Source organism: Bombus affinis, chromosome 3 (genome assembly GCF_024516045.1).
Source record: "Bombus affinis isolate iyBomAffi1 chromosome 3, iyBomAffi1.2, whole genome shotgun sequence".
NCBI classification, from domain to species: domain Eukaryota; kingdom Metazoa; phylum Arthropoda; class Insecta; order Hymenoptera; family Apidae; genus Bombus; species Bombus affinis.
In genome coordinates, this window is record NC_066346.1 from 10,440,785 (window position 1) to 10,466,705 (window position 25,921).

General features: G+C 37.7%; 1 protein-coding gene across 2 annotated transcripts in view; it reads right to left on the reverse strand.

Moving 5' to 3' along the window:
- Nucleotides 1-25,921, reverse strand: part of LOC126914645 (uncharacterized) — a 95,403-nt gene that overhangs the window by 26,494 nt on the left and 42,988 nt on the right. For both annotated transcript variants that reach the window (XM_050718819.1, XM_050718818.1), the window contains exon 2: nt 5,764-5,817. In XM_050718819.1, coding sequence (XP_050574776.1) covers nt 5,764-5,817 — 54 coding nt within the window. The remainder of the gene's footprint in view (nt 1-5,763; nt 5,818-25,921) is intronic.

A 25,921-nucleotide genomic window follows, 5' to 3' on the forward strand; every position in this document is an offset into this window, starting at 1 on the left:
GATACCCTTGTTCATCGATAAAATTCCTGTTGGTAGGACTGGAGTAACTACGGACGAAGGCAGAGGCGGTGTCTCTACTTTTGTCGAGCTTTCTACAATCTGAGCGTACAATCCATTGATATATGTACCATGAACATCAGTCATAAAATGAGTAGTGGTTCCATCATTTACTTGACTTGATCTGATCGTCGAGATTAAACCAATTTTTGGAAGTTCAGTAGGTTTTGCGGGAATGACTGGTTTCTCGTCGGTGGCTAAAGTTTGTTTAAACACTGATCCATCAATTGCTCTTCCTGTTGCCACTTGTGAAGTTGCAAGGATATCAGGAACAGAGACACTAGTGACAGTCTCCAATCTGCTATTCAAAATAGTCTCATTACCAATGTAAGAAGTTGTGAAATATGTGTAAGTAGTATAATAAGTGGTAGGTTCAGGTGAAATTGTAGTTGATTGTAGAACATTCTCAGAAGATGAAGTAGTAATATCTTTGGAACTTGTAGTTTCTGATTCCTCAGCTTTCGAATTTTCAATAGGAACGGCGACTGAGGGCGTCACTTCATTGTCGGCAGTGATTTTGGATTCTTTTTCGCTAGATTGGCTGTCTTCTATGTTTGCCGTCGTTGGTCTGTAAGTCATAATCACGCCTAACTCTACGGTAGGCGTAGGTGCTACACCCGGTGTCATAACATTGCTGACAGTCTCTTCTCGACTGGTAGTGACAGTGTCGCCTCCTCTGTAGAACGTGGTCCAATAAGTGAACGTCGTGAAATACGTAACTGGCAGTGTACTCGTTTCTTCAGGGATCACAGCTGTTGGCCTAATTGTCTCTGTGACTACATTTGTAACTGTTTCTAGACGGCTAACTATGTTAGATTCGTCACCTTTGTACATCGTTGTAAAATATGTAAAGGTAGTATAACTTGTTTGAAGTAGGAGAGTTGGTGCTGGTTCTACGTCGTGATGATTAGATTCTGAAAGCTCCTGGTCTTCAGGAACTGCGTTTCTTTTATCCATCACGTCTAGAACGGTGCCACTTCCAGCACTGGAGGAAGATACGACATCAGTGATCATAGAACCCAAGATTTCGCCTTCCATTGGTGGATTTGGCGTCACTTGCGCGTTCACTTCGAAACCGCGAAATAAATTTTCTGTAGTCGATTGTTCTTCCAAAGTGTCTGAATCCTCTGTCGTAGTTTCTTTAGTTACAGGCGCATTTGTGGTTTCCTCAGTTTTACTGTTTCCTTGTTGTTGTACCTTTTTGGCAAGAAGGAGCGCTTCTTCTTGAGACTTCTGCCTCTGAATGGCTTCCAAATAGGCCAAGATCTCCGGTGGAACGGCTGGTTTATTGGCTGGTTCCTCTCTGGGTGTAGTTGGTCGCTCTGTTTCTTGAATAATAGGCACCACAGCTGTTGGTTGAATGGTCTCAGTGACTACATTGGTAAACACCTCTGTCCTTGTTTCAATCTCTGTTTCATCATCAACAAAGATTGTGGTAAAGTAAGTGTATGTTGTATAATAAGTTTTGATCTGTTCCTTTACTTCTTGAGTGGGTAAGGCTGGAGTTGGACTTGGTTCAATGTCAGGTATCGTGTGTTTGGTGTCTTCAAATTCCTTAACAGTTGTTCCCGGTTCTGTTGGAATATTCTGATCAGTAGTAGTATCTTGTTCTTGCAACGTGGTAAGAATGTCTTCTGTCGTTTGTTCCATAGTCGTTGGATACTTTTCAGTCCCTTCTTCATGTTCAACAGTAGTCGAAGGCAAAATTTTATCCGAAATTTTGGTTGGTGATATCAAACTGGATTCATCCTTCTCAAACAATCCAGCAACCACTGCAGATACTCCATTAGGTCCAACAGTCTGAGTAATCACATTTGTTTCAACGACTTCTCTACTAGAAATACTCGAAGTGCTTTCCTGGAAGTACGTCGTCAGATAAGTATACGTAGTGTACAAGGTCTTGAATATCAGCTCTATCTCTTCGTCCTGCTTCGTTGTTTGCTCTTCTTCCAAGGCAGTAATCGAAACAGGAGTTGTCCTTGTCGTCACAGGTTCAGGCAACGTCGTTTGAAGAATCGGAGACGCAGTTTCGCTAGGCAGAATCAACTCTGTCAGATAAGTAACATCGGAAGACACTACTTCATTAGAAATAACGGAAGTTGTAGTTTCATCGCCTTTCGGTACGAAGAAAGTAGTGAAGTAGGTGAACGTCTTGTACACTGTGGAAGGAAGTAGCCTGGTAGCTAAAGTAATCTTACCTTCTTGTTCAAATTCGTTCTCCTTGTGATTCTGATGACCAAGATCGTTCTTCGAGCTGCCACCTTTGATACTACGACCTTGAGGGTCCCCAGGAACAATATCATTAGGAATTTCATCATCTAACGTTGGAGCAGCCGATTCCGTGGTACCAAGAACTCTTCTAGCACTCTCCAAAATATCTTTCAAGGTCGTTAATACGCTATCAGTGGTGTCTTTAATTGGAGTGGTCAGTTCGTTCATTTCTGGAAGAGATTCCTCGCTCGTAGCAATTACCCTTGGTGTAGTACCAGTAGTTATTTCTAATGTAGTGTCCTGTTCATGTTCAGGCTCTTCAGTAGCAGTCGTTCCATAATCTACGGTAGTATCTTCGGCATCGTAAGTCGCAGTGGCTTCGTCAGGGAAAAAGTACACGTTCGACGACGTATGTATAATCTGAGCGTAATTTGTACCAATATATGTTCCATAAATTAAACTCTTATAGTGAGTGGTAGTGCCATCAAGGGAAGTAGTAGAGTCTACAACTTTTAGAAGTCCTGTAGGGTTTAACGAGCCAGTTTCAACATCTGGTATTAAAAGAAGAGGGTCCGTAGATGTTGTTGATGATTCTACTTCGAAATCTTCGGTGACACTTGGCTGAATATTAGCTCTGTTAATGGCGTCTAACAAAGGATCGCCTGTTTCGCTTTTTGAATCAGATTTACGTCCAGGATGTTGCTTGGTCCTCTCTTGACCAGTGACCACGCTGGTTGGCCTGATCTTTACTACTGCGATTCCGTCGTCAGGTCTCAAGGTCGCGTCTCCTTTGATCGTAGTAGCTGGGCGACCGACTGGAGCTGGTGACGTACTTGGAGAGAAAACTATGACAGTTTCTCCCACAGTCGTAGTGAATTCAGCGAAACCATGGTACGTTACAGTAGCCAGAGGCTTTATGTCTAATTTCTTGGGCGTAGAAGGAGCTTTTGGCTGAGGTTTAAAGATTTTAGGCGCTCGAGGTCTGAAACTCTTAGGTTGATCGTCTTCAAAATTGTTCGCGACATATTCATGAGTAACAGTGTACGTAGGAAGATTATCCGCTGGCCTGACCTTAGCAGGTTTGAATCTCTGCGAATCTGACCCCAATTCTCTTCTGCTAAATATATCATTCTCCCTAGATAACTCGTCCAATTTCGTTGACGATTTTCCTTCATTACTTTGATTCCCAGAATCTCCCTCCTGATTTTCTTCTAATTTAGATTCTTCGATATCCCTTAATGCTTTGATGGGTGCGTTGTCGAGAGCCACTTTCAGCTGCCAATCGTTGTCAGAGGATCTCGAGGGATAAACCACATAAGGTGTAGGTGAATCTGGTGCTGGTTCCTTATCGTAAAATACTCTGCTAGACGTAGATAATATTCTAGCATACAGACGACCGTTGTCCAACGTGGTACCGAGTACCTGAGTAGCGAACTCCGTGCTGGCTCCATCTTGGACGAAGGTTCGAGCGGTTTTCGTTAATAGACCGACCGGAGGAATGGATTTACCGGGTCGAGCCGAGACTAGGAGGACCGTGGTAACACCTGAGGACGATCATCGAGTATGGAACGAGTCAGGAGGATTTTAGGATCATTCAGAAACACCGGGGTCAATCGCCGCACGAGGAGCACGTATTTCGGTGACCGTTATAATTGATCGATTATCCATGTATAATTGTATTAATAGAGAACAAGAGAATAGTCCAAGTCATGTGGTAAATTCGTTTAAGTCATTTAACAGTCGCAATTACCGTCAGTATTAATTGGTTTCAGTTCAGCCAATCGGTTTTTCATTCGTTCATATGTGTACATATATATAGTTATATAAATATATTTGTTGGTTTGTTTGGTTTGATTATTTGTATTTTTAGTTTTAGATAATGTAGGTCGTCGGAGAGACGGAGTGGCGGGCGGACGTTGGAGGCAGACGGCATCCAGTTGTTGAGAAGAGTTGAAGAGGCGAGGAGCAGGCGGGAGCAGTAACAGAAACAGAAAAAAAAGAGACAGACGATCTTAGTGGACGAGTCATCCTGTTGGTATATAGACTATAGAGAGCAACCTGCTACGTCCCCGTTTCTCTACCCTCTGTCCACGAGTATCGATTTCCGATCGTCGCACTGTTCACGGACCCGAATCATATCGTTTCGTTTCGTTCCGTTTCGTGCTACCGGAAACGGGACTCCGTGAATCAATGCGCGCAAGGAAACGACGATAAGAGGCGCGCCAGACGTTCAAAAGTTGTCCAGTATCGGTATTATGTATATATAATATAATATGTACAGCTCGAGGGACTTGAAAGGGAGTTACAGAGGATCTGTGTTTTGCTCGGTCACAATGAAGCCGTGTCTAATTCGTGCTCGATTTATGGGTCCGTGCGAACCGTGAAATGAATTTCACGTTTCGTATAGTGAAAGTTTCTTCTATGTATCTATAATCGTGTTCATTGTTGATATACTTGTCTCATTTTTGTTTATTGTTTGGTTTTATTCTTTCTTTTCTCGAATCGTTTTGTTAGATTGATTATCAAATCCCTCGAGACTATATACAGTCTGTAATACGAGTTCCTGGACGCGATATTTCTTTGTGGAAAATAATTCTGTTTGTAAGAAGCTCTAAGTAAATTTAAGATATGTCTTAGAAGATAATATGTTTTCAATAGTGGTTCGACTGCCTCAAATTTTCTGTGAAAAATTATAAATTGTTGCAATTCTAGCGTTCGATGATTCGCCATGATTAGACAGTGATAAATTGCTGAAAGCCACCGTAATTTCATATTCTATCTTCGTATTCTAGAAAGATAACTTTACGCGACGCGTACTGTAATAACAATAACTCGGGAAATAATTTTACCTGGTTCGATAGAAACTGAGCAACAGGCTAGTCATTTTGTTAAATTTCTTTTAATCTGTCTAAAGCTTTTTACGAAAGCACTTAATTTGCACAAAGAGATATTGCATCTTCGATCTTGTGTGACAAACTGTATTTTCTGTGAGTCGTTGGTCAGCGATTTTGAGCCCATTTACCCACGGAAACGTAACGCAAGGTGGCATGTACGTGAGAGAAGGGAATAAAGTAGAATTAAAGACAAAGTATTACAAAAAAAAGAAAAAAAAAGAAAAATAAAGAAAAGACACATAGACAGATAGAAACATGTATGTATTTCGAAATAAGTATAACTTTTGATTATGTACACGGCCGCACCTCGCGTCGACACGCACAATGCAAGTTTTTAGAGATAGGACGATCGGTTTTAACTGTGAGAAGAGAAAGGCCAGACAGCGGAGACGAGAGAGGAAAGCGAAAGAGAGAATCGTTGTTGCCGATAGAATTACGCTCGAACGTGGTACTCGTCGCGAATAATGTAACTATCGAATAATAAGGTTGATGAAATGTATTAATTTCAGGCTACGAAATCTGTATTCGAGCGAAATTCTATTGGAGAAAACAGACATGAGTTGGATGCAAGACAGGCACGCTGAGAGGGTGAAACGCTCACCTTGCAGATCCCTTTCTATCCTAGATGCTCTCACTTCTGATAGCGATTCTACATCTGTAAATAAACAATTTCTTGATTATTTTCATGAGAAATAAGTTTTTGTATTTAATATTACAATTTATCTTTATTATATTGTATCATACGTATTATGTTGATTGCTTTTAAAGAGATTCGAGTCTTCGTGTAAATTCGTACAAATTTTAGTAATGCTACACTTATTTTGGCAGCATTACAGAGATTTTAGGTATACTATATTTATTATTACGATCAGAATATGTCAATTTTGTTTTCTGTAACAGATTACCCGATTCTGAAAAGTTTACGCGTTTGATATATTCATCAAGAACACTTAATAGCACCCGTAGGAAAGGAAGCGGTGGGTGGTGAATGATGATGTTTGCTCGAGAAATTATGTTTGATCAACCTAACGTTCAATCGATGTCACGTTGTTAAACGCGCAGAAACGAGCAATTACGCGTCACATACATTTCGTAACAAAAAATACATATACGTAAATGTTGAACAATCGGCAAATAAAACATGAATATGCAAAATTAGTGTATTAGAATCAAAGAAATATCGTAATTTAATATTATCTTCTATTCATTTCTTGCTCTATTCCATTTACGCAATTGTAATAAAACGCAAGAAAAACTAATAATCTCGTAAACGGAAGACAATGGTCGTACGGTGTCGACTTAATGCCATTGAAGTGTCGTTCTTGGAAAACAACCGACGGCAAAGTGTACCGGTTGTTTTAGACTAAGACCTCGAATTGCACGATGCCGGTAAGTAAGTAAACCAGCCAACAGACAAAGATTAGACGACGTCCAAGCGTGTGTTGAACGAAGACTAAAGATCAAATCGGGAATCGTTGTATAAGGCATATACTGTATCCGTATGGGAATGAGAGGAGAAGAGGTCCCAGGCTTCGACGATGCTGAAGATGTCGTCCAGAGGCCGCGACGTACAGTTATCTGACCGACTCCTTTCTTCTTCTCGCGAGAATATTTCCCCTTCCGTCTCGGCTCGTGCCACGTGCACACCGGCTAAATCTACTGGAAACCTTCGCACGCGCGACGTACCGCACCAGGCTTTTCCACTTGGTCGTTTTGTTTTACATAAACGCATCGATATACTGTCGAGGAAAATAGGTCAGTATAGATGTTCATTATGAAACTGAAAGTAAATTCTTTTGATCCATTTCTTCTCTTCTTCTTTCTGACTGTGTCGATGAAAGTGAAGTATACAGTTTGGTATACGCAAAAATCGTTTAACGACAAGTAATCGAATTATTGGCAGACTTTTGTAGAATTTGAGTATGGACGCAAGATTTTGTGAATACAGAATTTTTAAACAAAAAGATCACAAAATAGTAGATAATCTACTTTACTCTACCACTCATATTGGCTGATTGTCAAACCCTGTGTTGAATCAAAAATATGAAATCGAAATTAATCGAAGTTCCTATTAAAAAATCTTGCAACATGGCAATTCCAAATTCTAATATCTTAAATTTGAAATCCTAAACCGCCATTACAAAAATTTGCAACCAAGAAATGATTCGAAATCTTAATGTTCACCGAAAATTCGATCGAAAGCGATTCGAGATTTCACCGCCATTGTTTCGAACATTCTTGGACCAAACGAGTCGAGGAAAAATCCAGACAGTCGGCTTGTTTTTCATCGTCGTGTCGTGGTACACCTGCAGGATCCAGCGTCATCTGAGATCAAGCGGATTCTTTCCACGCTGGTGTTTCATTCATTCGATATACTCGATTTGCCGAGTTCACCGATTTCGCAGAATTTCGTTGGTCTTGAATGGCTATAGTCGCGACCCAGCCTGTCCTACTACCTCTCTCACCTGTTCCATTGGATCGCCGTTAACTTTTAGCGCTATTTGAATCGCTGTTACATCACTGTTAAGTAGGATCAGTCGGGGAATTTGTTCGTCGAGGCAGGATTTATGGCTGGCAATTTCATGCAGATATAATTTCTTGGATTATCGAGTTTCTGATACTTTCCGGATTCTTGTAACGGATGTAGAAACGAAACTTGACGATTTTCGAAGAATTATTGAATGTTCAGCTTCGTTTGAAACAAAATGAATTCTCTTATTAGAGAGATAATCGATTAATTATTGATTTCGAAAGATCCTGGAGATATATTATGAAATTTCCTAGTGGTTTCATGAAAACTCTGCTGCAATCAGCTTGAAAAATTCCTCGTTGTTCGTTGTAATGCGGATTAAATTGCTATCTAATTAATAATTAGCGAATTCGTCAGATACACGTCGTTTTAATTTAATTATCGATGCACGTAAAAACTTGATATATGAACATTGCATCTTTTACAGATAAACAAAGACAAAGATTTAAATATCATGTTATCTACGTACATGTCGTTGTAAAATTAAATAATATTAAAAATGAGTAAAACTCGATTCTACATATGTTAATATCGTTCGAGCAAACAATATGGCTAGCCGATTCTTTCTGATCGACGATAACAATTGTTTCACTGAAACTTTTTCTCCAAGCGCTTTGAGCGGTTTGCATTTATACTCGAGCTCCTTTATTACAACGTTACAATGTCCACAATATTACGGTAAACAGAGCGTGTAAGCTATCCTTCGGTATTACGGCACATGATTACGAAACCCTGGCTACTGACGATACGTATTTGTCGAACGAGATCGATCAGTGATTTCTTTAATTGCCAACTACTCGATTCTTAACGATCTCCGCGAATTCATTCGGCCGATACTTCACGAAACCATTGGTATAACGATGAAAACGATTTCATAGTTAGTTAGTTCTCTAGAAAACTGTATAAGAATGAATTCTATGGAAATAAAATAATAAAAAGATTATATTTATACGAAAAATGATAATACATTCTACTGCGATCTATTATTATTGCCCATTTATGTATGCTTATGCGATTACAAAGGATAATTACTCTAGATTACCACATTAATTCGCCTGGTTGCTTCCTTACAGCGTTAATGAGAAGTCCACGTTTCAATATTACTTTTCATGCGATTTGAATACTTCTATCATTTGCTGCATTATACATTCTTACATACTAACCCACTAAAGCATTCTCTATATGAATATTCATAAATAAATTGTTTGTTTCGATTGTGTCGAATATTACCTACATTTCCTTTAATTATAATTTTAATGATACGATTAATCTTATGAAAGTACTAATTTCTCCGAAAATCCAGAGAACTTTTTATCTTTCGAAGTAAAAAAGTATGTAATTCCACGATACTTGAGAGAATACTTCCAATTTGATGCTGAGATCGTTCTAAAGGAAACTGTTACGGTTTCGACACAGGTAACAAACTTTCTTCGCTTTGTTCATGAGACGCGGATTTCCTTCATGAAGGATCGATGAGCATGATCGTTGTCGATCATTGAGCAACAGCATGGCCCCCTTGGCAGCGACTGCGAAACGGCCCCAGTTGGCCTGAGGCCAGATCGTTGGAGAAAGAAGGGCGACACGAAGTCGACCAGCTGACCCAATGCACCTGGACGAGGATGACCTCGAACCATGAGAGTACGTCGATCTCGATCGATGGACTACCAAGAAGTGGCCACCGGTTGGATAACCGGATGTCATCTCGTTCGGTCATCGTCAATTTTTGACCGTTGGCTTATCATCAATTTGGCGCAATGAACAGTTAAATAAAGAAAGAATAGATGAATAAGGTTTCTTTCTTTTGACAAAGTTCTATAGAATTCAAAGAATTAAGAAACGGAACCTAAGAATTAAGAAACTTGATGTAAAAAGAAGAGCGTACTTATCGTCTTGCCTTTACAAGCGAATTTCGCTGCTGGAAATCAACGCTAATCAAATGACAAATTCCACCTCTTTTGATTTCGCAGTTACTAAAAACATGGAGCTACTTTGAGATTAATGTTGATTTTTGTGAAGATAGAAACACTTATTTTCATCGCGCTGCTTTAATTGTAATCATCCATGTATGGTATATTACGAGACAGTATCTACAACATTAACAACCTTCATCAGAGAATATGACATGAACCATCTAATTACAACCCCTTAATGATTCGCGATAAAAAGAACTTTAGACTCCAAGGTATATGAAATACGATGTAGATTAAGAAACAAGTGAAATATCATAACTAAAGGATAACATTCGTTCGCAATAATGTTCGTTATACCTTTCTGAAATGGTTCAATGAATCATTTTTATATCCTTCAAGAGATTGAATACTATTGAAACCGACGAAATAGAGAGATCAAAATCCAAAGAACCACATCTGCTATATACAAACACGCTCTCGATTACGCGATTGCAGTTGCATACGCGGGCGTCTCCTTGAGCTGCTTTTTCACCGAAGCAAGAGAAGAGAAATCCCTCTGGCATTCCACGACTTTCGCAATATGCAATTCGTCCATTGATATCCTATGTATCGAAGAGAGACGCGGATCTCTTTTCCTCCGATTTCTGAATCGTACTTGCGATCGTTTTTAGAGTTATTCGCACTAGATTCTTCCAATACACGACAGGGATAATAAACGACGAAAACGTAACGGCTTGGGGACGTTATAATGGATCCTCCTAGGAATCCAATGTTCCAGGTGAACGCGTGAACGCTTCACCACGTTTCTTCCGCATCGCGGAGATTCACAAAGACGAGATAAAATTGGAGCGTGCAAATCGAAAGAGAGATCGCGAATTTTTCAAATTTATCGTCATTTGTCTCAGTGGGAGAATTACATGGTAGGTGAAAAAGTATTTAAGCAATAGGACTGTAGGAGTCAATTAGTAAACGTTAATAGAAAAGATGTTCAGAGAGTAGATTTCAGAAAAAAGTAATTACCCGAAGGAAAGCGGAGATTGAACAGCAAAGTTCAATTGTAAGAAATAAATCTTCTGAAGAAAAATATTGAACTGGCGAAAAAGTGGGATATCTCTGTTCTGGAGCAACGATAAAGAACAGTTGCTAGAAAATAATTTTATAGTTGCTGTATTTGTACGATAATTAAGTAACGAGGTAAATTTTTCACAACGTTAAAAACTAGACAATATACGTAATACATTTGAGTTAGCTTGTCTTATTAAAAGAATTAGTCATTTCTGTGGCCAGTGACGCATGTTATCTAACACCTTCCAATTTTTCACTTATGTCATTGATCTACTAAAACTACGATACGTATACGTTACGTATACACCAATATATTGTCTTCTCAATACGGATTAATTCTCACACTACACGTTGACATTTACAAAGTATATTACATTATAGAGTACTGCGAGTATTAATCCATGTTCGTGACCCGAATACGTTTCTGATCTCTTTATAAGGATCGCGCAGAAAAGTGTATCACGAACGATGCGGCCATTAATTAAGACATAAATCCATCAAATTGCGAAGGAACGTACAATTTTCCAATTTCAAAGGAGACTCGGGTTCGTTTTTTCTCAGAGACCAGTTATCACAGACTTCGTTGAACGCATTTTGCCACTTATACCAAAAGAATGGATCTTGGCAAACACGAGCATAGAACATAGAACCCAAAGAATTAAAATGACAAAAAGAGAACGGGTGGATATTTCACGAAAGTAGAAACAGATTTGAATCTCAGAATTAAATTTAAAACATGGAAACGGACTACTTAAATTTGTCGCAGACAGTGTCTAGAAATACTTCATGGAAGCGTGTTCCTTTTTATTTCTGTTTTATATTAATCCAGCTTCATGTCACGATCTAACAAGTGTCGTGGTCTGTTGTACGTCTCGAATGAATTTTCTGGACAGGAACGCGAGTTGATCGTGAGCATAGGTAGCATCGGACGTGACCGCGCATACGCTGTGCACGTCCGTTTCGAGTGCGAAGTCGCCGACACGCTGACCCTGAGGAAAACGTGTCGCAAGTTTCAACAATCTCACCGACGACGTAACCCACTTGGCGATCGAAAACGCGAGATCTCACTTTCCGCCGTGGGCGAAACTGCTTACCCACTATTCCCGTAAAACACCTATTCGATGTTTTAATAGCTGTGTATTTCGATGAATCGTCTATTGCTTTTAATTTCCATTAATTTCCTATTTCGTTTCTGTTAGCTTCTAATAACGAAACAACATGTTTAATGTTGAGACAGGTAATGGAATATTAGAGGTATTTTGAAAGAAACTGACGACTGAAGCGTTTATAAATATACTTTAAAGTTTACAGAGGTTACGGAAGCTTCGTGGTTAAAGCTTGTGGCATGCTGGCTGCTATTGCATTATTAGATGTTTTTTATTTTTGCTGTTTTAACATCTATAAATTATTATCGAGTTATTGATTTTTCTGCTGTTCTTATGTTATTATTGCTGCATATTTGGCGATCATTACATCTGTATATAGCATTTTTTAGTGTTAGAATTACCAAATCTAAGGATATAATGAATTTGAGCCTATAATGGTTGTAGAGGAAAACTTTTTAACATTAAAAATTTTATTATTCGTGCTTGCTCGTTAGGAAATGGAAAGATAATTTACATAATCTAAATTAAAGGAACTAAGTATATCGCAGTATGTAATATAAATATTTCAATCACTACAAACTGTAAAACATTTATAGTTTATTATTTATACAAATACAAAACTATGAAATACAAGTGAACAAAGATATTGTATTTCGAAAAATTCGTTCATTATAAGAACATCAAAATCCAGAATACAATGATATAAATTGATCGAAAAAGAAAAAAATTGCAAATGAAATGTAGCTGTAACTCAACATTGGCCTTAATGAGTTCGATTATAAGAATCTTGTAGATAGATTGTTAGGATTTAGGATGATGCTTCGTTGCGAAAGTTGATTAAACACGCATCAAACAGCAAACCAGGAAAAGGGCAACCTAACAGGATTCGATTTACTCTTTCGAAACTGAACGCTATAGTTGAATGCACGAATTAAATACTGACACAGCATTGGCTTAACTACTTGTACTTGCACATATGTATGTATAATATGTTAGTTAACTAACTCCGGATAGTTCTTCGCGAGCGTAAAGCCATCTTTGAAGACTTGTCCACGCGTGTGCGTTTAATCATGTCAGGATGATGATCGCTCTCACTTGCTCAATAAGTTTTCGCAATCGAAACATCATGTACATTCGTTCGTCACCATGTTTAGCGATTGTAAGGGTGGTTTTGACGCGAAAGGATACGTTTTAACGCTTTTTCTCCTTTTCTTTCGTGATAAAATACCTTGTTCGTCGCGTGACATAATCGTGACGTGAGCAACAGAGATAATTCAAGCGTTAAGCTTCGAGTTTTTAGCGACTGACGTGGAAAAGGTCAGTCCGGTTTTCTTATATAATGGACACTTGGACGGTTTGAAACGTGATTTTCTACAACTCCTTTAGGATGTTGATAGAATGACAATTTTATACCATGTGTTAGAGGAAATATTAACAAATTATAAGTATTATAGGAAGTATTAATGAATTATAAGTTTCTCTTCTTGCATCAGTTTTCTTTGATAGAAATCTTTTTTAAGTTTCTTCCCATCCTTCTCTATCCTTAATAAATATAAACGATTCTCTCGAATATCGATATACAAATGCAATATTCATCATTGACAATTGATCTCCTTGTACATCGACAGCTCGCGTAGCATTTGTCAACGTATCATTAATTTATGATTTATTAAGTAGGTTATTATATTCTTGAATACTAATGGAAACAAAGACAAGGCACAAGACTGTCATTTATTTCTATCAAGCAATGATCATTTATGACAGTTTAATAACGATTTAATTCTCCAACCAAATTGAGTAAATCTATTTATAAAGGCAGCTTGGTACCGAAACCAATTCATCTAAAACTCTTTAGCAATAGCTTACTACTGTAGGAAAATTGTCTCCATTTATTTAAAAACAATTTACCACTAACCGAGTCGTGTTAGTACATATCTGTTTAAGAACAGTTTACTACCAATTTCCATTTACTAGCTGATAATATAGAAGGAATAGGAAGAACCTTATGACTTTATTATTGAACCAAAATGTTTAAATATGTTTAAGAATATTTTACTACCACTTAAATCGACTAAATCGAACAAAACTTCGATATTAAAAAATTTCTTTTACCTTCCCCACGAGTTAACAAACAGAGGATTGTTTTCGACTTACAACAAGAATTTCCCATGTTCACGGAAATGGAGAACCATGTCGCGGGACGGAAGAGGATCGTCGAACGAGGAATACATTTGTTTTGCATGCTTAACCGTCAAAGAACGTGAAATCCTGTGCATCCAACGTACGGAGCTGGTTCGACGGAGAAAGTGTTCGATCGTGGGAACCGGTAACAGCGCTATCAACGCGGCACATTAATTTCTTCCAGAATTGTCTCTGAACATTTTTACGCTGAAACCATTTCCATTCTTCGCCATCTTCATTAATTCTGTGTCATATAAATTAAGTTTAAGGAAAGAAACTAAATTTCCAATTCTTCTAATTCACAATTTTCATTAACCATACCGCTATATAAATTAGATTTAAGAAAGTACAAAATAAATTTCAAACGTTTATAACGCACAGTTATCATTCGCTTCTTCCACTAAACATCGATTTAAAAGTTAATTAATTAATGCAATTAATTAAGAATGCAAACACATAACTCAATTTGGAATAAATTGAGATTAACTGTCATTTATTATGTCTAGATTTCCTCCTAATTAACTGCGAAAACCCAGCGTTCTTTGATAACTGCAAAGAAACATCTAGTTTGCTGTAATTTTATTCGTTTACTTCCTTATATTCCGTATTATAATCCATACATTAAGAGTTAAAAAAAAAATTCGCCTTGAAAGGATTAAAAAAGTCTTATTTACTACAATCTTCCTATTTCTCTGCGCCTACCAACAGTCGACAATTTTTATCGTGAACTTGTAATCCACACTTACACAGTTCAACAACCTCGTAATACATCGAACAGTTCGGTAAATTCCATGAACTGCCAAAAAAACCTTCCAAGTGGTTAATTGTATCTGTGATTCACGCTTTATCGAGGATTATTAATCTCGTTGGTTTTACGAGATAAGCACGTGTACGTCGCGAAAACCTACCTCAATATATCGGTCTTGCGAACGCGCGACGCGATTCGATCACCGCTTATGATATCTCGATCGGTGGCTTTCACAGCCGTTCAACCAGGAGGAACGGAGATCAAAACGATACATTATCAGGCTCCCGAGTCGGAACAAGGATCCGCTGGATTGGCTCGAGCCACACGCGAACTGGAGTAGCGAGCAATACCGTTAAAAGCAGTCCTCGTGTCTGCGATTACCTTTTACTCCTCTTTCTGACTTCCTTTTTCTGGTCAGGGACGCCGACCACGACTGCAGCAATTATCGCGAGACCTGGACCTCATTCAGGGCACTGGATTATATTCGAGACTGCTTGGTACGTAGAGAAGTTGGCATTGGCGCGAGGAAGTTAAAAATTTTGGTAGAATTTTGTCGGACATATTGAAGAAGTTTGGCATTGGCATGATAAAATTATTTCTACACATTTGCTTCATATTATTCGCAGGCTGCTATTACACGCTGTGAAAAAATCCACGAGTTCACCGCCAATAAAAATCTTCGTAAAGAAACTAAATTAGAATCATAGAGGAAATTTCAAAAATTCTTATCAATATCACAATTATATTTCTAGGATTAAAAGTTGGGATATTTTCTCTTGGTTAAAATATCGTTAATGAAATTATATGCATTTCGAAAATTATATAACCTAACTTGACGTAACCTAAACCTTTTTATAGTTACCTGTAAGGAAATGTTTTCAATAGAAGATTAATGTTCTCTAATGATTTTCAAATACTTTCCTGCTCCGCCCCCTTCCAAAAATAAGGAAAAATATCGCACATTGCAAGTAAAAACACGTGTACTCGTCGTATGATTAAAAATGCGGTTTTCTCGTTTTTCAAGTGACATTTCCGACTACAGGAGAAATGAAATAACACCTAGTCCGTATGGTAATTCTGAAAGTCGCTGGAACCGATTGGAAACGGATATGAGATTAGAGGGGAGAACGACCCTGGCGCTGCTCGCTGTCACGTTTCGACCTTAAGAAACAAACGACAGTGTCTCTCGGTTCAACCGCTATATTTTATTACTAAAATGAAGCCAACAACGAAAGCCGAGGTTCACGGACCTTGTTGCGCGCCAATTGCATACGCGAGACTCGAGTAATCGCCAGTGGAAACGAACGTTTCCTCGATTATGCGTTCCGTGATTCACATTTGCCGCGGTAAAGATAGTGCTCGCATCTCTTCCGTGGAAAACGTACAGTGTCTTCCTGATGTTATTGCAAATTAGAGAAAGCACACACACGCATCAGGAAACTGTAGAATACCAGGCGATTTGATTGGAACGTGCGTTCCCTCTTGAGATGAAATAGGAAAAATTCGCGACGAATTGCAAATAACTTAATAAGAATTATGCTTCTACGATGATACAATTTTTCCCACGTATAATTATGCAAGTACCATACGCGCTTTCACTTTCCATTTAGTAACATTTGCGTGATTTATGTAACAAATATATTTTTCTTTAGTCTAGTTTGGGTTTCAATACAGAATCGCTGTAGTATTCCAACAAAAACTGGTCTACGTAAAATATTTTCATGCAATTACTTTAGGTCCCTGGCACAAATTTAACGTAAGATATTTGATATTTGAGTACGGAATTCAGTACCATATTGAAACTCGATGAAGTAGGAATTTGAGTACGAAATAATCTTACTAGCGTTTTAAAAATTTGGCGATGTAAAATATTTGAACACAGAATATGATACTGTACCAACCATTGAGTATAATATTTTAACCATTTATATTTTTATCCCAATTCTCTGCCAAAACCTTGGCGATACAAAGCATCAAAATAGACAAAACCTTAGTACTCTAGATCAAGAATCTATCAAAGCAAATCGACAAATTTCATATCATATTGAACAAAAATCAAGACAACATCTGTATTCTCTTCAACGCTGAAAAGTCAGACGGTAACCACGCGAAGGTAGCAATATCTGAGAACCACGGCAAGAAGGAGCTGTACACGAAGCATGACCACCGCCACGTGACCTGTCGGACGCACGTGACCGACAGCGTGTCAGAGAGTCAGACAAACGGATAGACAGACAGATACACGCAGTATACTCGATCGCGCAACCACCGCTTCTTGCATCTTTCGACTGACCAACGATTTGCGTCACAACGTGCTGCAGATGGAGACAACCTAAATACAATCTTACTCGTTATTAGGTCAGCGACAGACACAACCGCTCACAATATATTTAATGAATTTCTACGTTCGTCTTGGTTTCGATCGATCGCGATACCAGAGGACCCGATGTGACGTTATTGGAGCGAAACAGAACACGTTGTAGTTTGCAGCTAGTAGATAAATGCGTCACAGAAAAATATGGGATGCAGATTGAAGTTGAAGATTTCAACTTCTAGTTCCACAAGGTGTCGCAATGACAAGGAAGTGATATTTGAATATTTAGAATACTCCAAATAGTATCCAAGTTGCGATACGAGATCACTGAAACGTTCATAGAAAATCAAGCAAATCGCTGTCCTGCTTCATAAATCCATCGGTCGTATCATCGATCCACCTGCGTCAGGTTCGAGTCGATCGACGGAGGATACGCTTCTCCTTCGAGTTTTCGCGGCGAAAGGCGTCTCGGCCTTGACTGTTTTGAAAAAGCGCCGCGAGTCACCCAGGCGGCACGCGGTTTTCAACGAGTCTCTATCGCGATCCTCCTGCGGCTAAATGGAAAACCGGTGTGAAAAGATCGTTCTGCAAGGGTGAATCTTTTTGCGTGGAAATCCGCGATAACAAGCAGATCATCCAGCGATGGAAAGTTCTGATATCACCTTTGATAACCATCCAACGAAGGTCTGGGGTGACAGATACTTTCATATTTTCAGGCTTAATTGTCGAAATCTGACATTGAATCATGTTGTAAAGGTCGAATCATTTCCGTACTCGCTACTTTTTTTTTAATGCGACGTATTTCGTGTATTCCTTCATAGATTTGAAGAAGCATAAGATTCGAATGAAAAGAGGAAAAAAGGCAGTAAAAGAGGAAATATCAAACGAAATTTGATAGCAAAATCGTTATCAGAAAATTGTAAGCAGCGTTGTCAATATTGGATTTACACATATCTTTGACAATTTTTGACATTAATTCAAAATCCATCGCTACAGGTAGATTTAATATTACGTTGATAACAAAACATCTATAAAAATTCTTTTCCTCAATTTTGTTCGTATATTATGCTTTTGCAATTTGTCCAGAAAAATGAGAAACATCCTATAAACATACCGTTACGTATCCTTCTTCAAATTTCCTCATCTATATTACAACTTCTGAGCAGAAGCAATTGAAACAGAACATTTTCAATCTATTTCCATCTGTCCCGATGAAATGAGATTCTAACGAAAAAAGCTACTTAACTCAAGATCAAACTACTCTTGCAACGCATTACCTGTTACTTCTGAGTCATTCTATTTTCCGTATGATTTATACTAACCGTAGACCGTGCTAACGAGCCACCTTGCTGCAATTGCCACTATCTCTCAGCAAATAATTTCGTTCTCAAACACCGGCAAGAACTGTCAATCGACGCAGTAGCCGCCAAACACACGACCGCGTGTTTGCCGTTTCCGTTCTCCATTCGAATTCCTCGGACAGCGATCTCGTTTGAATCGTTTCGTGAGCATCCGCTCTCCCGATTCCGCAATCCTTCTCAGACCACCTGCGATCTGTTTCATACAATTTCCGCTGCGAACACCGTTGTTTTCATTTTCGTTTGTTACCATTTCACGCAATGTAATTTTTGTAAAATACGAAGAAAGAAAATTACCACAGAGAATTATGGATTATTCTTATTAATAATTCGTCTTTGAACCTAGTAATAAATTATAGTAATTAATAACTATAACATATAAATGTCATAATAATAGAACAAACGTCGTGACATATTTTAATTTAATGTATCGATAAATATATCATACTAAAGGTAATTTCAACGTTTAATTGAATGTTATATGAAACGTAAAGATATTTTAATTTGTCCTCCAAAAATTTAAGTTTGATTCATAAATTAATTGTCCTCGTAAGCCGATTCAGCTCTTTCCATTGAAGATTCGAAAAATGGTCTTTTTATTAATATCACAGCATGCAATTTATATGTTTTCAATTCACAAATCGTATACAGAATTTTATAAGCTTTTCTGTATCAAATTTTATGGGAAAAAACGTTCAGTGTCATTAGAAATTAGAGTATGTGAATAAAGAAATAAGCGATCAAAAATTCAAAACAAAATTTCTAGAACAAAAGGCAATTAATTTCCGCGACAATTAACTATCAATTTACCCAAATTATCACACGTGTATCCAATTAGCAATATCTTGTTAACATCCATGAATTTAAAACAAGACAAGATACTAGTATCAACAAGATTCTGTTATTCTTTTCACCATCCGGAGCGCAATGCTTGATATACGATCGTTAGAGACGATCAACAACGATCCCCTAAGGATAAATCGTTATTCTCTTCGAAGCGGAGATCGAGAACATCGATTCATAGACTCGTAGTTAGGATGTCGGGCAATTATCGGCCGATTCTCGTGTGTAGCTGGTATGTATAATCCGGTTGATCGAAATAATTGGATGGCGATCACGAGAGGTCCGGCATAGATCGGTCGCACAGCTTGATCTCGATACGCGAAACTTTCGAGATAAACTGGTTCCCCGTACGCAGTTCGGAATTTGTCCCCGATACATCTCATTAGCTTCGAGCATCCTATCCTGAGATATCGATAACGAACAGCTTTGCATTCCGCCGTTTAAACGAAACGCGCCGTTTCTCGTGCAATTTCGCATACCATTTCGCTAGATGAGTAATGCGATTTACTATATCAAGGTAATTCGATTTACTACATGAGGATAGTTCTAGGAAATTTTAACAGTTAAGAGTTACTTGTCTCGAGATAGTCAAGAGTGTTGAACTGAATCATTGTTATGGAGGATACTTTTGATTTGTAGAACATAGAGAAAGAAGTATTAACAATAGAGCAAACTATTTTAGCCTGGCCTGGCGTTTAACACTATTCTGCGGATCTATTATTCCGAGGCAAACTAGTTTTTTAAATGTAGAATCCAGAAAACAAAGAACCGTAACAGTTTGATAGAAGAAAATGTAGAAATATGCATGCTATAAGCTTTTATGCGAATTACAGTTATCTGGAATATTCTGGTTTTTTAAATTTGTTTTCTTTAGTCTACTAGATCCTCTAACCTGTATGTGTATATTACTGCATTGTGCTTATTATACTGGGAAAATTATGTAGCGAAAACTGGGTAATAGAATTGTGCAGAATTTATGCGAATTTAGTGATTTCATAGCATTCGGTGCAATATTATATCGATCAATAGATTTAATTCGATCCGCTACCGATCATGCTTTAATTGCGAGCATTGGAGAAAATCAGTGAAAGTTAACAAGCCTTTCTATCTTTCAACATACTAATCCTGAACAAGGGAACCACTTTTAGATTTCTTATAAACCTGTCGGATATACAACAATGAAACGTGACAATAGTCGCGTAACAATTATCACACTTTCGAAAATCTTAAAAAACAAGCTAAAAAGCAACACAATAGAAAACAAAAACACGAATCGTAGTAAGATGGAGCTAAAAAAACTTTTATACACTATTAAGAAATCTTTTCAGTTAAGAAACTCTCTAAGTAACCGATTGTTCAAATAACAGCAGGCAGAAGAAATCAAGAAACGGAATGTACACGCATTCCTTATGCACTATTCGACTAGTTACTTACACCAAGTCTGTTAATTACTCTATCAACAAAGAAAGTTCACGAAGCATCCACAAAGAATTCACGAAAGCAGCAGAGATCGAATGCAGCATCCAAAAGAAAGTATTGAACGAATCATGAATCATTCATATCGAACTTTTACTTCGAAATTTTATTAATTTCTGCAATTTTATGTATTATTAATTAATATTTAATATTGCACATACATAGATTGTCAGAATGATAATCGGAATGATAATGATGTTTGGCTATAAAAAATAAAACGATATATTTAAAACAATACAAAGGCATAACTCTTCTCTTCACTTATTATGATCTGATCATAAAAAGCAAATACCACTTCAATAAATAAATCAGCTCCTCTTTAGCGCGGTATGTCTTATATCTTGTTTGCCCTGTTTTGCTGTTTACAACAGCAATTTTATTGCGATTAAACGTGAAATCTTGGCCGTTGGAGGGAAGATGTCCAGCAAGCAGACCGTACAATTTATTAGAAGCTTAAAGACGATGTGATCCGCGTAAAATTTTTCACGTGTCATTAGCCACGACGGAAGGAGGTGCAGATAGCGCGACTACGTGCACGCAATAATTCCGCTATCTTGGGATAAATTATGAAGAAAACGATTCGTTTAAAAGATAGGAAAGAAAGTAGGATCGTGGGTGCGACGATTCCGATCGAAGTTCCGGATTCTAGTGAAATCTTTTGGACTACTTAATTATTATACGATTCTGTTTTCTCCTGCGCCATACTATGTTGATAGCATATAATAGTTGTCGATTTTACATAGAATTAGGTTCAACTGATAATTCACATTCAGATAAATTAATTTGTCTGTTTCACTTAATAGATTAGGACATTCTAAAGAATTAAGATGTAATATTTAAAAACAACATGGCAACAGAGATTTAAAATACTGCGATTCCTCGTAAAAAGAAATTGCTTTACATTTTTTTAAAATTGTGTTCTTGAAAGCTAGGAACAATGGAACCATAATTGAACTAATAAATCACGAAAAACTGAAACACAGAATCTGCTTCATCTATTGATCTATTCTATCAAGTATCAAATACTTCCAATACAAGACCAAAACAGCGAAACAAACAATAATTAAAGAAACTCTGCGATAATTGGTATTTGGTACAAAATGAAGGTTTCACGGTATTTCATCGCAAGTATCAAAAATACAACGCATCGTCTATGACATCACAAGATCTAACGTTTCCGTGGACTATCTTGCAAACCATTACAAACTGGTCTGACAAAGTAACAGACCGTGAACATCTCTCGCTGAATCTCCTAGCCACATTTCTTTCTTCTTTTCTTTCGACTCGCTATATTCGATTCGTGCACCCGTTGCATCGTGTCCAGTTCTTTCTCATTCTTTTTCCTCTTTTCCATTTTCCTGTTCTTCTTCTTACCCGCTCTTTTTTCGTCACTGATCGCCACATGAAAAATCGATTCACGGACCGTTACGCATTCGGCTCAGAGAGACCCCAGCTGAGAAATGACTGTTACGGGGCGGCGAGCGCGCATCCGCCTCGAAATAGGAAGCCTCGTAGGACGCACAATGAAACAATGAGACTGTTACGTGCGAGGAAGGAAAGACGAGGAGCCCCGTGCCCTCGAAAGATCCCCTTTCGTTCATTCGTGAGTACATCGGTGAAACTTCTCACTATACTGCGAATTTTAGCATTTATGGGAACTTTTAAGGTGCGAAAGCCTACGAAATGTATGTAATATACAAAAATGTATTTCTTGTAAAATATATGTTCATAACGATAAACCTTGCTATTCTTCTTTTACATTATATCTTCTATTACATCATATATCTTGCATTTCGATTTCTTTCATACGAAAATTTCATATACACCCTCTATCTTGTCGAAAACTGTACGACATACTTTTACGTATAAAGTAATCTGCTAAATGATTTACGTATTCGTCTACATCCTACGTAGGATACTCAATTTTTAAATCCTATAAGATACTTAAGACCTACACTTGCTTCCTTAAAATATACGAAACACACAAACGAATTCTAGCATGTCGTTCAATACTGTACGATCATGTAATTGTGCATTGTTCCAAACGACATTATTCTCTTTGTCCTACATCATGTTCGAGATTTAGTTAGAAGGAACGATTTGACAAAATGATTTTGTCCTTGGCCGGTTCATCGTGGTTTCTACGGTCCCTGTGATTTTCAGCGGCTCGATACTTTCGAAACAATAGCCGACGTTCGATTTGATCTTCGTCGAAAGATGCCGGACGAGGCGTTAATAATCGTTGGCCATTCATCCTCGTTTTTCAGCATCCTCACAGGGAATTAGAAAGTGAGTAGCCGATATTTGGGTCATACGGGGCCATTAATTGTTGCCACGGTTCGGATGAGTAACCTCGGTTCAGTTTACGAACCGATGCCTCTAATTATTAATTGCACGTTTTGTAAGTATATCCTGCAACGCGTTCAACCGTCTCGAATAATTGACATAAGCTTCTGTACTACGGATGGCTATTAGTTGTCGAGGCTGTTATTAATTTTGCAAATGAAGCAACGATGAAAAAGTGACTTCGCAACTTTGTCGGAGAATTTGACAGACCTGTATTGAAAAGGATGTTTCCATGCTTGAACTGGTGAAGAAGTGTTTTACCTTTTGTTCATTCCCTTTACCATTGAATAATATATCGTTATGGCTGATCTGATGTTAGGTTTTATATTGATTAGTATAGTGTACACGTAACAGTTAATTTATTTTCTATCTTTTATCATCTTTCTTTGAATAAATTTCTCTGTTCCATTAGTTATATTTTAAAACAATTTGACATGCCTAAATATTCTGCGAAATTCCATTGTTTCAATCCAAGGCAATTAATTTTCACCCTATTAATTCTCAATTAATATCTCGGCATTCGAAGTAGGCTACGGAGGCTATCATTACCGATACGGATATAAAAGTATATGCATATAGGTGCTTATTGCACGTTCGATGAAAGTATACGGATCTCGCTTGGCGCAGAGAGAGGAAAACACTTTCACATTTGTGTCGTTCGACAATACAAACCATTTATTCGGAGGACCTGTTACTTCCAATAAAATCCATTTTATTTCTGTTACAACTTCCAACAATAGTAATTCTAAACTACATAATGAATCTATTTCTCGATTCGTTAAATTTTTAAAACATAAAATTTATTAGATTTCAAGGCTTATTAACCTGTTAATGGCAAACCAGATAATAGAGTATTTGCGATTCCTTATATAAGTATAGGAATAACATCGCCGACGAGACTATGCAAATTGCTTAAAAATTCTTGTCTTTAATAGTGTTGCATGGATGTTTCTTGATGTACTGTTACACGAGGACTTCCTTTGCAGGTGCTTGTAACGCGGACGTACTCCTGGGGAAAGTTTTCGTGTCTGCAAGGTGCAATATAGGCCGTGAATATTTATGCACCTGGTGGTCTTTGTTAATAGAAGGGATAGGTGCTGCATTGCCAGGTAGAAAGTATTTTGTCGCTTTTCATTTGAATAGATTACAATTTCATTTATTCACCAAAATTGAATAACGATTTCTCCTAATCCGAGAGTTAATTAAGTTTCTTAGTTGAGTAGAAACTGTTTGTCGATAAATATTATTTTAGCAATTTCACAAGTAAATAAAGTAGAAAAAGTGATTATGCAAAGATATGACTATATGATCATAATCTGTCAAGTCATTAATATTCCTTTCATACGGCGTCATCCGCAAAATGTTCTATTACAATGTTAATTATGCGAATCTATAATTTTAACAACTTGTTAATAAAATTAATCTTCGCAACTGCCATATCACGAATTACACGCATCAATAATATCTGTGTTTTTTCGTACAGCCTTGTCATTTATCTATACTACTTATATTTATACTTAAAAACATTCCATTGCTGAAGTTAAAAAGTAATTAGTATTCCATAATATACGTATATATATTATGTATGTATGTATGTATTCCATAATATACGTATATATTCCCTAATAAACAATAATCTATATATATATATTATACAATTTAGAATGAACATCAAAGAAATGATTATATACTAGCCTATAAACTACAACCACGATGATTCTCTGTAATTAACGAACGAGATAAACTTATGTAAAAGAACTTGGTTATAGCAACCCATAAAATTCTTGAACACACCTTTTCTATCTGACTACAACTTTCCTCATCCACTTTTTCATCCATTCCTTAGCACCATTTAATCTAATTGACGTATCTTATTATTCAATTATTTACTGATTGTAACGAACAACCGAGTTCGCAATATAATTAGTATATTCTCGTATTAAGTGAAGACCGCAGGAGCAAAATATAAGCTACGTAACTATAGTTTTATAGAATAATTCTTGCATTGCCGATCCATTTCTACAAGGCTTATACCTTTGGCCCTAACAAATCGTTCCCATTTCCAATTATATTATATTAAACTATTTCACCTTGATAGTCGAACAGCACAAAAATTAGCAAATAACAAAAAATGGAGTTATCGTATTTTCTCAACGTAATTTTGAATTCCACCGAACGACGACTCGATGAGTAAGAAACACAGTACACGCGTTACAGATACTCCAAACGTGACCAACTTTGCGATTCGGATGAGCAGGGCCACGTGGTCCCACGGGGCCCTATGTGGGCCGTGTGTTCCACCGAAATTCTCAGATCGCCTCGGGCCCATAACGGGCCGGCACACTGACTCCTTCTCCAACGACCACGCTTCTTCGTAATTGGCCAATGCAAATCACCATACCGACTACCCACTCGTACACTTAATCGACCCCTTTGTGCTTGTTCGTTGCTGCTACAGTCACAAGTTGCAATTTGCATCGAATTTATTATGTGTCCCCGGTGCGTGTTCTCTTTCGTTCGGTCTTACTTTCGAACGCCGACTACCTCCTCCTCGTCTGGCTATCTCGCATTCCCCACGGTCTTCCAGTGGCACAGATCTCTTTAGATCTATCGGGTTATCTATCAGCCGCTGTTTCCTTTCGAGGATTTGTATTTACTCTGATTTATGGTGACTAGTATCCGCGACGTTTCTATGGGGAGAATGTTAGAAAGCGCAGCTTGCTGGGATTTGACCACCATGAAGAAATGCAACTTGTGTTGCAAGCAATGAAAATTGACAATTTTTAAGCGGAAGAAGATGGGAACGGTTGATTATGATTTTTAGTTATATTATTGTAACGTATCGTACCGTATTCAAAGTTTTACGAATTGTTTGTGAGTGA